This window comes from Macrosteles quadrilineatus, unplaced genomic scaffold (assembly GCF_028750875.1).
Source record: "Macrosteles quadrilineatus isolate MER2022 unplaced genomic scaffold, UCM_ALF_1.0 Scaffold_17__1_contigs__length_3442018, whole genome shotgun sequence".
Lineage (NCBI taxonomy): Eukaryota > Metazoa > Arthropoda > Insecta > Hemiptera > Cicadellidae > Macrosteles > Macrosteles quadrilineatus.
Window position 1 is genome coordinate 1,235,781 of NW_026542610.1, and position 17,725 is coordinate 1,253,505.

The 17,725-nt window shown below is 36.4% G+C and overlaps 1 protein-coding gene across 1 annotated transcript; it reads right to left on the reverse strand.

Annotated features, from left to right (window-relative positions):
* Positions 1–2,776: 2,776 nt before the first annotated feature.
* On the reverse strand, positions 2,777–8,711 carry LOC129005211 (dynein axonemal heavy chain 5-like). Its single transcript, XM_054434044.1, has 4 exons — positions 8,566–8,711; positions 7,468–7,634; positions 6,436–6,589; positions 2,777–3,023 (listed from the first exon to the last, which is right to left on the reverse strand). Exons 1-4 carry the CDS (start codon positions 8,709–8,711, stop codon positions 2,777–2,779), a joined length of 714 nt encoding a protein of 237 aa, XP_054290019.1.
* Positions 8,712–17,725: the final 9,014 nt, after the last annotated feature.

The following is a 17,725-nucleotide window of genomic DNA, read 5'->3' on the forward strand; positions in this document are numbered from 1 at the left end:
ATGCTTGAAATCTCTTCAATATCTTTCAAAGATTTTTCCAGTTTTGCAAACTTGTCTTCAATCACAATTGTGTGGGGCTGGGAGTCAACAAACCCATTCATCTGATCGTTGCGCTTTTCTGACCAAAGATAAGAGTACTTCTGATAAGTCTGTAAAATAGTAAAATTTTAATAAGATTAGTTTAGTGATAGAGTAAATTTGAAAAAAGAAATTTATGTATATGAAGTTTTTTATACAAGAATAAGAACTAGGATACCTTTTCCTACTGCAAAGATATCAGAAAATTTTATTTATCTGTTATTTGCTTTAGCTGCATAACATTTGGGTAGAACGATTCAACGATTGTCAATTAATGAGATCTATGAACTGCTTTTATCTCTTTTCATATTTGAGTTTAATTATGTAATTATTTAATTATGTTCACTTTCCTTAATATTCAATAGAATCCTAAGCCTACTGCTTTTCCAGCTCCAAAAAAATATTATGGCGTATTAACGTAGTATCAAGTAAGATGCAAAAACAAACAAGTCAATAACAAAATACTGTGTTCTCTTGAAAAACAAGTAATTTAACGTAATAAAGTAATCTACTTTTCAAATTATCTTTTCCAAAGCATAACAGGTTAAATCTGTCTTTGAAAAATATGACGAGAATTTGTGGCTCTGCTTAAAGGACCCAAACTGCATGGATACCTAAATTAAAAAAAAATATTTGTAAACCTTAATTTTATGTCAATTTAGGGGTAAGCTGTAAACATATTTCGCATTGTAAACAGGATAAATTTTCTACACTTACCTTCAACAGTTTGGTGACGTCCGGTTTTATGAGCAGTATGATGCCTTGCAGTGCGATGGTCAGTCGTATCACCTCTTTATTCTCCATCACCTGTTTTAAGTAGTCTCTGCGACCTTCCATATTACTACTGTCAGACTCAATACTGGACACTAACTCTACTACAACACTCTTGGTGGCTGCAAACATAGAATGGAGAGTTAATTAATTTTGGGTAGCAATGTACGTCAAAGCAGACTGAAGAAATGTACGCTAATGAAAAATTTTCAAAATAAAATCGTAACAAATATTTTCAATTTAGTCAAACGAACGATAATGACATGGACACCAAATAACAATTTATTCATAGACTATTGCTCGTCCTTTGGTATTAAAACAGTGGCGATTCCAAGGGAGGGGGCCACAGGGGCAAACCCCCCCCCCTTGGACGCCAGAAAAATAAATTTAAACATCCATTAAAACTTAAAACATTAACAGAGTTTTTGGACACAGTTCTAGACGTTAAAACTGGCTTTAGAAAGTCACCAAACGCCTTTTAAAATAAAAAATTTTCTAGGTGAGAACGGGGTAGCGGATTTTTATGCCCCTGGAATTTTACCCCCTGGGCAAACGTGACGTCACAAACCAGGGGGTAAAATTCCAGCCGCCAACTTTTGAGTTTCGCGACATTACCTCGATGGATTAAACGCAGAATTAAACATATATTTTCACGGTTGTGAATTTAATCAGAACACATCAAATTATAAAAACCTAGAGTGTACGGCCCGGATTTTTACCCCCGGAATTTTATCCCCGTAATTTTACCCCCCGGAATTTTACCCCCGGATTTTTACCCCCGGAATATTACCCCCGGAATTTTACCCCCGGAATTTTACCCCCGGAATTTTACCCCCTGGCCAGATATATAAATTAGTGAGAATGATTAATTATCTTCATTCTGTTTTAATTTAATAGTAAACATTTTATTATTAAGTAGCCTATATTAATTTATTTGTAACATTAACTAACCGAACAGGTGTTTAATTTTAATTTTGAGATTCTAGTAATTAGGATTCGATCTTTGAAGCTAACAGTTGGTTAATATGACGTATAAACAATCAACTGAATGATAATTGTTTCGAACATTTCTTTACAAAATAAATAAATAAAGATAGGCTACTAAATAATGAAATGTTTACAATGAATTAAAAACAGAAATAAGAAAATCAAACATTCAATTTCTAAAATCGGCCAAGGGGTAAAATTCCGGGGGGTAAAAATCCGGGGGTAAAAATCCGGGGGTAAAATTCCGGGGGGTAAAAATCCGGGGGTAAAATTCCGGGGGGTAAAAATCCGGGGGTAAAAATCAGGCCCGTACATCTTCAGTTGTCTAAACGCTAGTTATATGGACAGGGGGTAAAATTCAGGTTTTTATTGCTAATCTAATTAATCACGCTCTCTCTATTTTCATTAGACTTCCAAATCCGTGGGGGTAAAATTCCGGCCGCGAACAAACTTTTGGCCACTCAGGTTACTACGTCATAGTGACATCAGCTTTGCCCAGGGGGTAAAATTCCAGGGGGATAAAATTCCGGCGACCCGTGAGAACGCCAAAGTCCCCCTCTTTTCTTGGAGGGTCAGGGTATGGGGAACCCCCTGCACCCCCACCAGTAACTCCCCCCCGCCTTGACAAGGTTCTAGAACCGCCACTGATTGTAGAGTTGTTGTCTTTGTATGACAACAGAGTCATAACAGAAGAATCACCATCTTACATTTGTTTATCCTGACCAGTGCTGTTTAGAACACAAAATTAATTTTAAGGGACTTGAAACTTCTCTCTGCAAGTACCAAGTTGTCATAAAGGTCACTCTGTCGAGGTTGACATTTGACTATGATTATTTCATTTGTCACACGGTAGTCGCCCAAAGACCTCTTCTAGGAAGCCATTTAGCCAACATAATCACACACTAAGGACATTAAAACTTCAGATTTCACAATGATAAGTCTACTTGCAATACTGACCACCATGTCTGGACTTGGTCCTCTGAGCGAGTTGTGCGGCACCCAGACCCCACTGAGGTACCGAACAGATGATCGACAACACAGACTTGGTTATCTTGGAGAAGTATCCTTGCATCTGGTCCAGGGTTGGAACAATCACTACATTGGGGATGTGCAGAACAATCTCAGCCACTAGCAACGGATAGATGTAGTCAGGGTCGTTCTTGTAGTGCTCATACCTGACCATGCCACTGGGGAAATCAACAAGATTATGAGTTCTTCAAGAGTGACAAACAAAGCAATATTCAATAGTCTCAAGTTGTACCTTCTCTTGTACCTTAAATCTTCTACTCTTGTCCTTAACACTATCTATCTTCACAAAATCGTTGCGTAACCTACTGTAAATAAACTGCAATTCAGCTTCTATGGATGGAATAGTAAATAAAATAGCACATTCTGCATGATAAATAAAAATAGATTTAGCTGTGTATGGGTATATTTATGGGTTTATTTATGGTTATTCCAATCAGTGAACATGTTATTGGATAATGACCAACATTTAGACTTATAATGATGAAACCTTGATTAAATATTGGTTATATTAAAAGAAAGTATTAATAAGTAAAAAAGATATAATAGTAACCTCATCATTAGAGAACTAAATAGTTATTTTAGGATTTTTTGAGAGGATAGCAGGCTTACCTGAATGGGAAAGAGTCCAAACTGGCACAGGAAACACAAAACAAAACTTTACACTATATACACAAAACATTAGAATATTTCACTGTCACTGACAGCATTTTCAACTAAGGAAGAGATAGTTTTCTAGATGTCCAATCCAAAATGGTGGCCAGTGAGTTGTTGAGTCAGTGTTGCCAATAGTATGAATTCAAAAAACACAGTTTCAGTTTATCTTATATGCACTATATATATATGAATTAATATGTAAGCCTGCTAGTTGGGTTGGATATTGAAGTGGAGTGGGTTAGATTAAAGGTATTATCTCAGGTTTAGGTTTGGGGGTTGTCTAGACTTAGTAAACCATTGATAAGACAATTCCCATCTTCTCAGTTGTGACTGGTTACATTGAGGGGGCAGTGATTTGACTATTTTGGTTGTAAAGCAGTCATTGAAACTAGGGTTGTTGTGGCTCTGGGCATGTTGTACAACTGGTTTGTCTTTGTATCCAGTAGATACATCTTGTCTATGGCCATTCATCCTGGTTCTGAGGCTATTGGTGGATAGGCCTACATACTGTGCCTCACATTTGTTACATTGTAGTTGGTAGATAATGTTCTTCGTTTCACAAGTGTTGAAGCCTCGGATGTTGTAGTTTTCTTTGGTTGTGGAACTGGAAAATGTTTGGCTGGGTTGATTTATTTCACATGTTTTACACCTCTTGTTATCACAGGGATATGAACCGTTAGGGCGTGCGTTGTTTGGGTTGTTGATGGCCGGGTCAGGAACTTTTGGGTGGACTAGTATTTTTCGGAGATTGGGTGGTTGTCTAAAAACAATGTTAGGTGGATCTTTCAAAAAATTGATGGTGTGGTTGGAGGCCTTGAGGATTTTAAGCCCTCTTTTAAAATGCCATTCAATGAATGTAGTCCTTGGTGGTAGTCTGTGACAAGAGCAATGTTTTTGCTATTTCGTTTTTCATTATTTGGTTGTGGATGGTCTTGCGCTAAGCGGATTTGGTTCTCCACCAGCTTTCTAGGGTAACCCCTTTTTATGAATGCGTCAGATATTTTGTTATTGAACTTGTTTAATTCATCATCGTTGCTGCAGATCCTTTTGCCCCTGATGGCTTGACTGAACGGGATGGATCTTTTGGTGTTCTTTGGGTGGTTGCTGTTAAAATGTAAATATTGTAGATGGTTGGTAGGCTTGAAGTGTACACCGGTTTGTATGAGTCCATCTTGAATATTTATTTCTAGGTCCAGGAAAACTATTGTTGATATGTTGGTTAAGTTCATTCTAGAAAAAAACAATTTTCAATTTGAAGGTAGAAACTACTTACAAACTAAAGGCACTGCCATGGGTACGAGGATGGCCCCATCCTACGCAAATCTGTTCATGGGGAAACTCGAAAAATGTTTCCTACAATCCCAAAAAGTACAACCTTTGTGTTGGTTCCGGTTTATAGACGATATTTTTATCTTGTGGACCTCAGGCTTAGACTCCTTAAAACAGTTTATTGACAGCCTTAATAGTTTCAGTTCCCTTAAATTCACCAGCAACATCTCAACATCAACAATAGTTTTCCTGGACCTAGAAATAAATATTCAAGATGGACTCATACAAACCGGTGTACACTTCAAGCCTACCAACCATCTACAATATTTACATTTTAACAGCAACCACCCAAAGAACACCAAAAGATCCATCCCGTTCAGTCAAGCCATCAGGGGCAAAAGGATCTGCAGCAACGATGATGAATTAAACAAGTTCAATAACAAAATATCTGACGCATTCATAAAAAGGGGTTACCCTAGAAAGCTGGTGGAGAACCAAATCCGCTTAGCGCAAGACCATCCACAACCAAATAATGAAAAACGAAATAGCAAAAACATTGCTCTTGTCACAGACTACCACCAAGGACTACATTCATTGAATGGCATTTTAAAAGAGGGCTTCAAAATCCTCAAGGCCTCCAACCACACCATCAATTTTTTGAAAGATCCACCTAACATTGTTTTTAGACAACCACCCAATCTCCGAAAAATACTAGTCCACCCAAAAGTTCCTGACCCGGCCATCAACAACCCAAACAACGCACGCCCTAACGGTTCATATCCCTGTGATAACAAGAGGTGTAAAACATGTGAAATAAATCAACCCAGCCAAACATTTTCCAGTTCCACAACCAAAGAAAACTACAACATCCGAGGCTTCAACACTTGTGAAACGAAGAACATTATCTACCAACTACAATGTAACAAATGTGAGGCACAGTATGTAGGCCTATCCACCAATAGCCTCAGAACCAGGATGAATGGCCATAGACAAGATGTATCTACTGGATACAAAGACAAACCAGTTGTACAACATGCCCAGAGCCACAACAACCCTAGTTTCAATGACTGCTTTACAACCAAAATAGTCAAATCACTGCCCCCTCAATGTAACCAGTCACAACTGAGAAGATGGGAATTGTCTTATCAATGGTTTACTAAGTCTAGACAACCCCCAAACCTAAACCTGAGATAATACCTTTAATCTAACCCACTCCACTTCAATATCCAACCCAACTAGCAGGCTTACATATTAATTCATATATATATAGTGCATATAAGATAAACTGAAACTGTGTTTTTTGAATTCATACTATTGGCAACACTGACTCAACAACTCACTGGCCACCATTTTGGATTGGACATCTAGAAAACTATCTCTTCCTTAGTTGAAAATGCTGTCAGTGACAGTGAAATATTTTAATGTTTTGTGTATATAGTGTAAAGTTTTGTTTTGTGTTTCCTGTGCCAGTTTGGACTCTTTCCCATTCAGGTAAGCCTGCTATCCTCTCAAAAAATCCTAAAAAATCTAGGCCCTTGTGCTCTATGCTACACCCTTGAACTAAATAGTTAGTACTTCTGATGAAATAAAAGTTTTTTTTGTATAGTGATTTAATAATTAAAAAGTAAATAAAACCACCTGTCCTACCTGGATGTACCTGCACGGTCTCTGAGAGTTTTCAAGGTGTTTCTCGTCGCTTTGGTTATTGAGTCCATATTTTTACGATTGAAATAACTGTACACATCCATGCAATCGGCTTTCAAATCCTCAATTGTATACTCAGTTGTATCTTTCTTGTACTCTGAAAAAGTACAAACATGTATATGATAAAAAACAAAGTATCTAACTTGTTGACTTAGCTTGAGTTTGTTTGTTGTTTGTTGTTGTTGTTGAGTTTGTTGAATGAGTTTGTTTGAACTTGATTCACTGAACACTGTAGTAAATAAAACAACATAAAACATATCTCTATAGTTTGAGATCAGTCAAATTATAAACTGCTAGAAATGGCTGGTGCTATTGTGAGTTATTTGGGTGTTCATTGTTTGGGCTAACCTTATACAATCTGATGTACGACAGACTCTTTGTAATAGTGTTACTATTGTGATTACTATCGGAATCTGATTCTCAGGCGAAAAGGTTATCCACTTTCCAGCTTCGGCTGTCTGCACTAATCCTTTTATGTTTTAAGTACTTTCTGCACAATAATCCCTTAGATTGTCCGACCTTCACACCTGAGGATGCTAGGTTCCAGCCCGGAACTGTTTTACCTTAGCTTTCTCTAATACAAGGCCGCAGTGTTGGTGTGTGGCAACGTCGCAACGGCATGTCTATTGCCATGGTTATAACAGTAATAACAAAAGTGTAAACATAAACATTGCCTATATGCTCCATTATAAAATAGTGCAACAGCTGTTTCAGTTTGACAGGACAGCGGTGTTGCCACTTTTGTTTCGCCGCAGCCTTGTATTAGAGGAGGCTATGATTTTACACATAGCTTCAGAGTCCTAGAGGGTCGGGACATGGATAAAATCCATTGGTGATTGGCGGGATTTGAACCAGGGACCTCATGCCCCGAAGCCCCATGCTCTAACACTAGACCCCCAATCTCCCCTATCTCTAAGATTATATCACACCAATGCTCCAATACTAGCCATTGGTATCTCATTCACAACTAGATACCTTCTCCGTCGTCTGCTGCTCCGCGAGGTTTGATGGCAAACACTGGTCTGTTTACTTTGTTCATGTCCAACCAGTTATATTTCTCCTCTTGGTCGATGTTGGGATCCTCGACAGAACTTACAAATTTATTTATCAACTCTATCACAGCCTCCTCAGCGGTCTGAGACCTGCAAATATCACAATTTACTATCAGTCCTTCTATCTTGTCTCACTTTCAACATGCTTAGGTAATATTATCAAACCGTACCAGCGGTTCAGTAGGCCTATGCCTAGGTGTCTAAGGGATGAAAATATATGTTTTCCTTTATTTCACAGTCCTCAGAAAATTACTTTACAGTTCAAAATTCATCTTGTAAAGCGGGTTAATGGGTTTTTTTTCCGTACAGGCAAACAAAATGTATGCCAAGTTCTAGCAACTGTTTATTGGATGTGACAAATCCCATACTCGCATGCAATTGTGTGTTGGCTTGGCATTCCCTCTAATAATTTTTAAAACACTATTTTATATTCCCCTTTGTTATTCCTTCAAGGTAATAAAAAAAAAAAAAAAAATCAAACACAGACAATTCTACAATGCCACCATATGATCAGAATTTGTTTATTTTCTGAGTTCTCAGTTTTGTTCATACTAACGAATAGTAGTGTCTATGTATACCCATCTATGTATTCCATACCTATAGCACATTGTGGATGTCCAAGTGATTTGTATTTCTACTCAGCCAGCTTAGCCAATCGTTAATCAGATACTTATCAGCTGAGCTGTAATGTATCCTCAACATATTACTAGTTGTGTAGGTTGTTTGTTTAGTCACAAAGAAATAAGATACGACACTCAACGGTACACCAAAGTGGTGTCTAGTACTAGTGCTGGTGTCTAGAGAAATGACGCCCCTCCACCCCCTCGGCAACATGTACTACAACATTTAAAAAAGACTCTGTGCCATGTGCGATAGGACTTTCCGCACATTGCTCACCGTTTAGGCTCTTCCCTGCTCATCAAAAATATATTTCCGCCTCAACATACCAGAGCTGAAAGTGTACAGTTGTCCCATAATTCCTATGTAGGCTACCTTTAGTACAAAAACTATTTAGTCTCACCTGGTTTGCAATTCCCTAGACACCATCACAGCATGGGCCTGGTTTTCTATGTACCACTCGTGAGCCTCCATTGCTTGCGGAGGAATCAACAGCAACATTTGCTCTCCGATAATCTCCAACGTGTCGTCCACGCGGGCTTCTTTCATGTCGTTTACCTGAGGTTGAAACATTTATTTTGATGAAGTTGCATGCAAATGTAAACATTGTTGGAATAAATTTTGACTTTTTATAAGATATTTCCAGTGAATGGAAAGTATAAACTATAAATGTCTTACAGATTATGTCCTGTCCAAAAAACATTTCTCATGTATAGCATTTTAAGAAGAATGTCATAAGTGAACATTATTTGACTGTTCTAAATCCTTGATAACTTTTAAAAACTGAGCAAATATTTTAGACTGTTACAGGTTTGAGTCCGGTAGCGATTAAGTCCCTTTATCCTGGGAATCACCCTTGTTTAAGGAAAGAAAATTTTTCCCACCGGTACTTTAGCTGTGGAGTTTAATATTAAAAGCTGCTTCAAAGTTGAATTAAATAAAGTTACATCATTTTCATCCTAAAAAATTAGTTCACAGTTCAAGTCAATCGTCAAAATAAAAACAATCTAGATAGCTTTGCCTTTGAAAAGAATCCGATCTGTTCTTTGATAGGTAATCAAAATTATCTCATACCCGTTAAGAGTTATCACAACACATTTTTTCTATTCGTCTCTTTACCAAAGAGTCAAAGAATTCCTTCATAAATTTGACACTTATGCATACATCACTCAAAAAGTGTGCTACAGTCTTAAATTCTATTTCCTTCCTTAATATTCTTACTGTGATATTTTATCTGAAGAGAAAAATTCTATAATTCACGCTAAGTAAGTTGTCCTAACAGGTTGGCTTGGTAAAAAAATTTGGAATATCCAACAGAAATCTGTAGTTTACATCATGACACTCATTCAGTTACAAAAAACATGTTATTTTTACTCCAAAACTGGTAACAACTTAAGCATGAGGATGGAATGTCTATTGGTACCAAAGAATGTCACCTCTTTACAGAACATATCCACAGAGTCTAGTGTTTCTTTGATGCCAGCCAACATCTGAGGGATGGTGAGAGATGTCCAGGATATGTTGCTCAGACAAGGCAAGAAGGCTTCGTCAAGCCGCATCATCTGCGACTGAATCAGGTTCACAAATATCGGACACACGTTTCTCCTGTAGACATTTTGTGTACCTCAACTCAACAAAGCATCACCATAGAATACTACTGACCTATGTGGTGACCAAACAGCCAGCCAGTGAAGTGACCTTAGTGATAATATATTCCAGTGGCCGTTATTGAACCCGCAAGGCGCAAAGTCTTGTTTAGAAGCCTAGGATGCCTTCACTGAGCTTCCGTGTTCAGTATAATTAAACTATATTCTGTATTAAAAATTGTCTTCAACTTTACTAACCACGATCTACATTGAGATTTTAAATTACTATTACTATTTAAAATATCTGCTTTCAATATTTCTACCGAAACCATGCAGTCAAACTATAGCAGTAGTTAATGCAGAACATTTCACACATTTTATTAAAACGGATCATTAGAGAATTTAAATTTTTTCTTACAAAACGTGATGTTTCTGTGAGTGAAGCTTATGTCAATCATTTTTATGGAAAGGCCAATAGTAAGATGTAGTTTTTTATACAAATCCAAAATAAACAATACTTTTTTAATCCTAAAAGCTATAAAATAATTAAATACACATTTTTGAATTTACAAAAAATGCATGTTAAATATTCTTCTCAAAAATAATAACATAAAGCGATCTTACAACATAAGACTCCAAAACTATTTTCAGTTTCCAAGACACTATCTCAAGTTAAAGGAAAAATGTCCTTCATTCTTTTTATTTTATCCTATAGTTTCAAACTGTAGTTCTTGAAACATATTACCTACTCAAAAAGTAGGCACAGGCAGGGAAGAAAACCTATCAACCTGTCTCATAAGAACAATTGTAGTTTAAATTAGTTGCTGTTTCTTAAAAGCAGTCACGGTCAACTATTCTATGACGTTATCAGAAATTATCTTACAATATAAACTGTTTTATTCTATAATATCCCCTCTGTCATTGTACCACACACTTTGACGCCAAACCCTGTTTTATCCTTCCTTACCGGTGCATTGAAAATGGTTAAGCAACAATCAAGAGTTTATTTACTGTATTTAATTAAAAAAGTTCCTCAAGGTGTGAACCTTGTATGACTAAATCAATTCTAATACAAGTTTTCCCAAGTGTATAACTTACCTAATTTCAATATTGCGAGCAACCAAAGCCTTAACTTCCTCCAGAGCAAAGAAAATTCTCGGTCGACAGATCAGAATCAGCAACGCCAAGTCCGGAACAGCTTTCTGCATTCTCAGGAAGTTCTCCGTCTCTAAGAACACTTCCATGATGGACAGATGGAAGTTCAGCTTGTAAGAGCCTGGTTTGTCCCCAACTTTCAACAGCGGCACACTCAGACAAGTTTGGACCTGTGCATATGTTATGGCAAAGATTACACTTCTGAATACTTTATTTGGGTAAGGCTAGTTGTTACTTTACACAGGACCATTTATCAAAAGCCCAATATGATCAAGGAAAGCTGGGCCCAGTTTCAAACCTTCAAATGGTTGATGTTCAATAATAATATATCAATGACAATCAATATTACACATTGATGGAAATAAAGAAGTTTTATATATGCAAGTAACAGTACCTTCATCATGCACTCATACCACCCTCTGTGGTGGATCTCTTCTTCGTAGGCTAAGTCCAACTGAAGCTCTTCAAGCACATTTGAACACTTCATTCCTAACTCAGTTTCAAGAGCTGAAGCTCCATCTTCCTGTAAACAAACACTTACAAAGTCTAGTCCCTTGATAATCAAACACTTACATGGTCTAGTCCCTTGATAATCAAACATTTACATGGTCTAGTCCCTTGATAATCAAACATTTACATGGTCTAGTCCCTTGATAATCAAACACTTACATGGTCTAGTCCCTTGATAATCAAACACTTACATGGTATTGTCCTTTGATAATCAAACACTTACATGGTCTAGTCCCTTGATAATCAAACATTTACATGGTCTAGTCCCTTGATAATCAAACATTTACATGGTCTAGTCCCTTGATAATCAAACCCTTACATGGTCTAGTCCCTTGATAATCAAACATTTACATGGTCTAGTCCCTTGATAATCAAACATTTACATGGCCTAGTCCCTTGATAATCAAACACTTACATGGTCTAGTCCCTTGATAATCAAACACTTACATGGTATTGTCCTTTGATAATCAAACACTTACATGGTCTAGTCCCTTGATAATCAAACGCAAACACTTACATGGTCTAGTCCCTTGATAATCAAACGCAAACACTTACATGGTCTAGTTTCTTGATTAATCAAACCCTTACGTGTTATTGTCCTTTAATTATTATCATCATTTATTATCATCAACTAAATTGAAGGATAGTCTACACACACTAGTTTCTCTTACCTCAAACATAGCCATAATTTCTTCCACCCTCTTATTGATTTGTCGAAACCAAGCAATGGACCCAGTTACTGGGGGACTGTTCCTGGGAATGGCAGGTATACTTTTGTTTTCAAAATAATAGTCATAAATGTAATTCAGCTCCTTATAGAAGAGAGACATTGCTTCATCATATGACTGCTCCATTTCCAGGGCTGGTAAATGCAATTTTTGAAATCTGTAATCATGTTTATTTAATTTAGAACAATAATCACGGTACTAGGATTGGTCTCCAACTTGCTGGGGTCGCAACCATGCAAGCTAGTTAAAATAACTTAAACCAACACCAAGCACTTTACTTCAATGACTACTGTCATTGACTTAACACTACACCTATGGAATGAAGTCAGTGCTACTATGCTATTATTTTCTCCTCACGTCTATGTAACGATAGTTTCATTATAGTGATAAGGAAGCAAGGGAAAATGGGTGCTCTGACCATTTAAGAGTTAGCTCGCTTGGTTAAGACTACAGCTTGCAGGAGAACTTACTTCAAGGACATCCCTCCTTTTTTAGTATATCCATATACATTTAGATATGCATTAAATTAAATAAAGGGTAATAATAAAATAACCAAATACCAGATGGAGCCATGACTAGAAGGTTTATTATCAACCATTAAAAACCAATTATATTTTACTGCTTTGAACCAGTCTTTATCAGGCGAACAATCTTAATCACTCAGCTATTTTCACCAAACATAAAAAAATAATTGTTACCTTTTCATCAAAAGCAAGCGGTTAAGAAGATCTGGACAAGCAGACAAACTATTCTCTTTGAAATGTCTCAGGTCCACTTCAGCTTTACTTATTGAACTTTTGAATATGTCGTAGTCTTTATCAAAATCAGGCTTGCGGTGGTTCAGAGCATCGTAGGGCTTGGTAGATATTATTTGAAAGATGGTTTTGAACTTGGCTGAATGTAGTTCGATCCCTTCCAGTTTAGAGTTTTCTAGTATGGAGTACAGAAGGGCAGTTTTTAGGACATCTCTCAGCTAAAGAAACAAACAATCAAGTTGTTAGTCAACAATTTTATACAGCAAAAATATATAAAACAATCAATTTTTCAAACATTTATTGCCCTCTTGAAAAAAATGCTATGAAAACACATATATTTACACACGTAATGTTTATAATAAAAATATTGGTAAAAAAATTATACCAATCTTTAAAAGAACTGACTGAGAAATAAGGTTTCATTCTATTAAGGCTCTCTTTTACTGAATTAAAAGACCACAATTCAATTATTAATAGGCTGTGTTTTTAACAAATCCATTTGTTTTTGTTTTTTTTAGGCTTCAGGTGTGATTATTAGACTAAACCTTGTGTCCATAAAGTTTAATTTTGAATACCTACTTTAGAACTTCTTCTAGTGATGAGTATAATATTTTCAGAATCACTTAAAAGACATGAGATTTTGCTACGCCTCGAAGAAATAGGCTTACTGGCTTGCCTGGGTTCAAGAAAACTAAACCTCACCTTGTACAGCCGAGTTTTAAAAGTTTTGAACTTCCCAAAAACAAACATTTCTGAAGCTTCCAAGTTTGTTTCATCTTCATCTTCTTCAATTCTGAATTTGGTTTCAAAATACACATCACGGTACCTCTTGTAAAGCCTCAGGCAAACCTAATGAAATAAAATACTTAATTTTAACAGTATTTTTGTAAAAGAACTTAATTATTACGTTGAATATTGTGTATAAACAAATTTGCTAACAAACTTTAGTGTTGTGAGAGGTGTCACTTAAAAATACTAGCGCACAAAAAGAAAGTTAAAATGAAGTGTCTGCTAAAGTTGACAGCATTTAAATTAAAGGATTTAAACCCTTGTTAAACCTTTATGTAATTCACAGGGGCAGTGGGTTTTGAAAGATATTATAACATAGGTAAATGCTTGAGTAAAAGCGTGAGGGAAAAAGTCTTGCTAAAATCTTCCACGATGACTCTGACGTAAGTTTCACTTGCATTACGTTGAAAGTCCATGGGACATGACAGCCTAAGATGTTTAAAGAATAAATATATACAGTAGAGTCCCGCAAACTCGGCACTCGATAACCCGGCAGTCTGGATAACTCGGCCATCACCTGGCTCAGAAAATTAGTAATTTTTTGAGTCCGAGTTAAACATGGACTCAAGCCAAATCATTTGCAGCTCGTACCAAGGATTTGTTTTCCTATATTTGATGACTAAATACTAACTTGTAATATAAATATAAATAAAAGAGGCAGTTTATAAGCTTAAAAATTGTATTGTTATTATTTTTAACCCTAGTTCCCGATAACCCTGAATTTCAAAAACTCGGCACCCTTCCAGTCCACATTACGCCGAGTTTGCGGGACTCTACTGTACTTAAATTTGCTTATTTCAAACTCCATTCAAAGTAATATGTTTACAATTACATTTCCTTCTAATCTTTTCATAACAAATGTGATTTTGTGGCTTTTTACGTACATGAGTTGGCATATATGTTTGCCTACAAACAGTATTTTTACAAGATGGTGTGTTGTGTTCGAAAAATTAGGAAAAGCTTGTTAAAAGTATCGCTGAGTTAAAAAAAAAAATCTAGGGTTATCCGGCAAATACTTACACACATCTTTCTGATAACTTCGCTTTTTTTCTGCTGCCAAACCGTCTTTGTGTTATTTTCAGTTAAATACAACAGACACGTATTCAACATTTGATTGGTAACCTGAAAAATTATTCTTATAAAAAATAAGCTGACCAGCTAGTATTGATTGTCAATTTTTATTTTTCCTATTCAATTAAATGTAGTTTAAATATTTGATCCAACAAGGTAAAAAAACATGACGGTAATATAAATTGTATTACAAACTTTAAGCACATGTTGATTTTTTTGTTTTGTTTTTGACCTTAAACTTATTAAAATGCATAATTGACGAACCCTGATAGGAACAGTGTGGGACTTACTCGCACTAAAACCCTTACAAGTTGTAGAGGACTGGATTGGAACACTTCCACAGAACTTACTTTCAGAAACATACCCGTCATCTGGGAATCCTTTGTCTCGCTTTGCTTCCCCATCATTATCATTATCAATTGAGATGGAAACACCATCTATGTGTGTATTTTAACCCAAATATGAGTGAAGTTTGAGTGAATAATGGAGTGAGATACCTTGTGCATTTTTTTCACTGACTAAGAGCAGCTGTTTCATTAGTTTGGATCATTTATTGAAAGTCCGATGATCAAGGGCACATTGAAGCTTTAACACCACAACTGTATCAGCTGTGTCAGGTCTGAACTGTAATGGCTAGCCAAGTCTCCACCCTCAAAAAATTCATACTCAGACATTTTGCTTTCCTTTATATTATAACTTGAACCACAGAGAAGCAAGATACAGAGGATAAGCTTATGGGACAACCGTGGGCCTATAGCTCTGGTATGTTGTATATGGTATGTATATGGCGGAAATGTTCTCTAGTATCGATCAAGGAAGAGCCCAAACGGCAATGGCCACATAGCGTATTTTTACAGCAGTTGTAGCACACAGGGTCTTCCTACCGCTGTAGTACGTGTTGCCTAGGGGGGAAAGGAAAGTGGAAGGGGACGACGAATAAAATTTCCTCTTGACACCAACGACTGGTGCTAGACCCCACTTTGGTGTACCATTGAATGTATTACGTTTTTTACTTCTCTGTGCCTTAACAGTTGGACAGTAATTTAACTGTTTATAGGAAAGAATTGTAGTAAAGAATATAATCAATTACTGAGGATTAGCAATGTAAAAAATCACACTTCTCCCTCACCTTGACCAACATTGTGGTGATTCGCTCAGCTGTGTTGAAGAATCTTGACATTGCGTAAGTCATGCGGATGGAGTACAACAGACTGGGTAGATACTTGGTCATCTCCTCCGGGGACATTCTATACAGAGGCTCCAAGTATTGCTGTAGAGCGTACAGGTACTTGACATTGTCCGAAGCCTCCGCCTCGCTGAACGTCACCCAGTTGTCGAAAAACTTCCATTTCTGTAGAGAAAATAAGTTGAGTTGAACTTTGTCGCTGAATAAAATATTTGACATGAATTGATTGTGAGTCCAAAATTAATAATTAATTAAAAATATGAATAGTATCAAATGTAGCAGCGGATTATAAGATTTAGGATAGACACTGTGGTTCAAGTCAAATAACGGTCAATAGACAACACAATGGAGAATTTCATTATTATGATCTCCTAATATGAGATTTTCTGGTCACAGTGACAAACTGTAGTACCTATCAACAAACATAGTATCAATAAGTAATATTTTTTCCTCATTATTAGTTTGGGATCAAAACCGACAATAGTGTACTCAATACATTAGTTTCCCTTTATTTATGGATTCAATGATGTTTGTGATTGAGATGTATTTCAAAGTACTTTTAAAGATAGTTATTCTTACCTTCCCCTAATGTCTTAGACACTTAGTCACTCATGAGTGACAGCAACCCCAGTGGCTCCACGTAATGGCCAGTGGTATTAATGAGTATTTTCTTCTAATAATAAAATTTGAAAAAGACATATACTGTCAATTGAATCTCTTTTTCTCAAATTCTAAATCTCCCTTAGCCACTGGTCTGTGCCAACAAGATTAATTTTAGTTCTGAAGACTAACCAAATTTTTGCTCGTAGCCTTCCTGGTTACGAACCACCGAGCACACATCTTACCTTGATCACTTTAGACTCAGCTTGCAGTAGAAAGGTGATGTAAGTTACACATTCCGGCGCCCTGCTGTGTTCCAAGATACTGGCAAACTTTGCCAAGAGTCTGCGCCAATGGACCAGCTCTGCTTCTGGCGCCACATCAGGTCTCTCACTGCGCAATTGCTTACTCTGTGTTAAAACCTGCCGCAGACAGCCACAGATAAATAGGTTATAGATTATTAACATCATAAACATAGTGCTCGTTTTAAAATCACAAGGGAGATCGTTTTGAACCCAGATATACAATTGGGCTATCGATTGATGATGATGATACTATCTAATAACTAACATTATTTCAATGTTAGGTAATAAATAACAAGAACGTAGTTTGAAGTGTTTCCTTTTTAGAAAAAAACTTTGAAAAACCAATGAATTACCAAACACTATACATAACCTTATTTTTTTAAATATGGAACATCGTGATGGGAAGTGTTGTTCATTTGGATTTTACCACAGGTACCTATGCATAGACTCTTTAAAACTATATTCCTCCCTAAGTACTCTCACTTAGTTTAATTGCAAAGTAATTTAAGAAAACAACCAAATTTACGACAGTTTAAAATTAAAATCAGTCATTGAAATCTATATAATTAATACGCTACATGAAACTTTGTCGGTTGAACTCCTCCGCCATTTCTTAACCGATTTTATCCATTGACATTGAAATTGGAAAGAGCGTGTCGCGTAGATTTGAAAACTGGCCTTACATTTTTGAAAAAAGTCCCTTGGGTTCTGCCCCAGTGGCATTGAAAGTTCCCATGTTATCCTTATGAAGAACATAATTGTTTACATTTTGATCAGCTGTATAATTTAATTTCTGTTATTTATTTCTCAATTCAATGAAACGCATTGAGTAAATTTGTTTACTATTTGAGTTTGTGTAAACATAACCCCCAAGACGG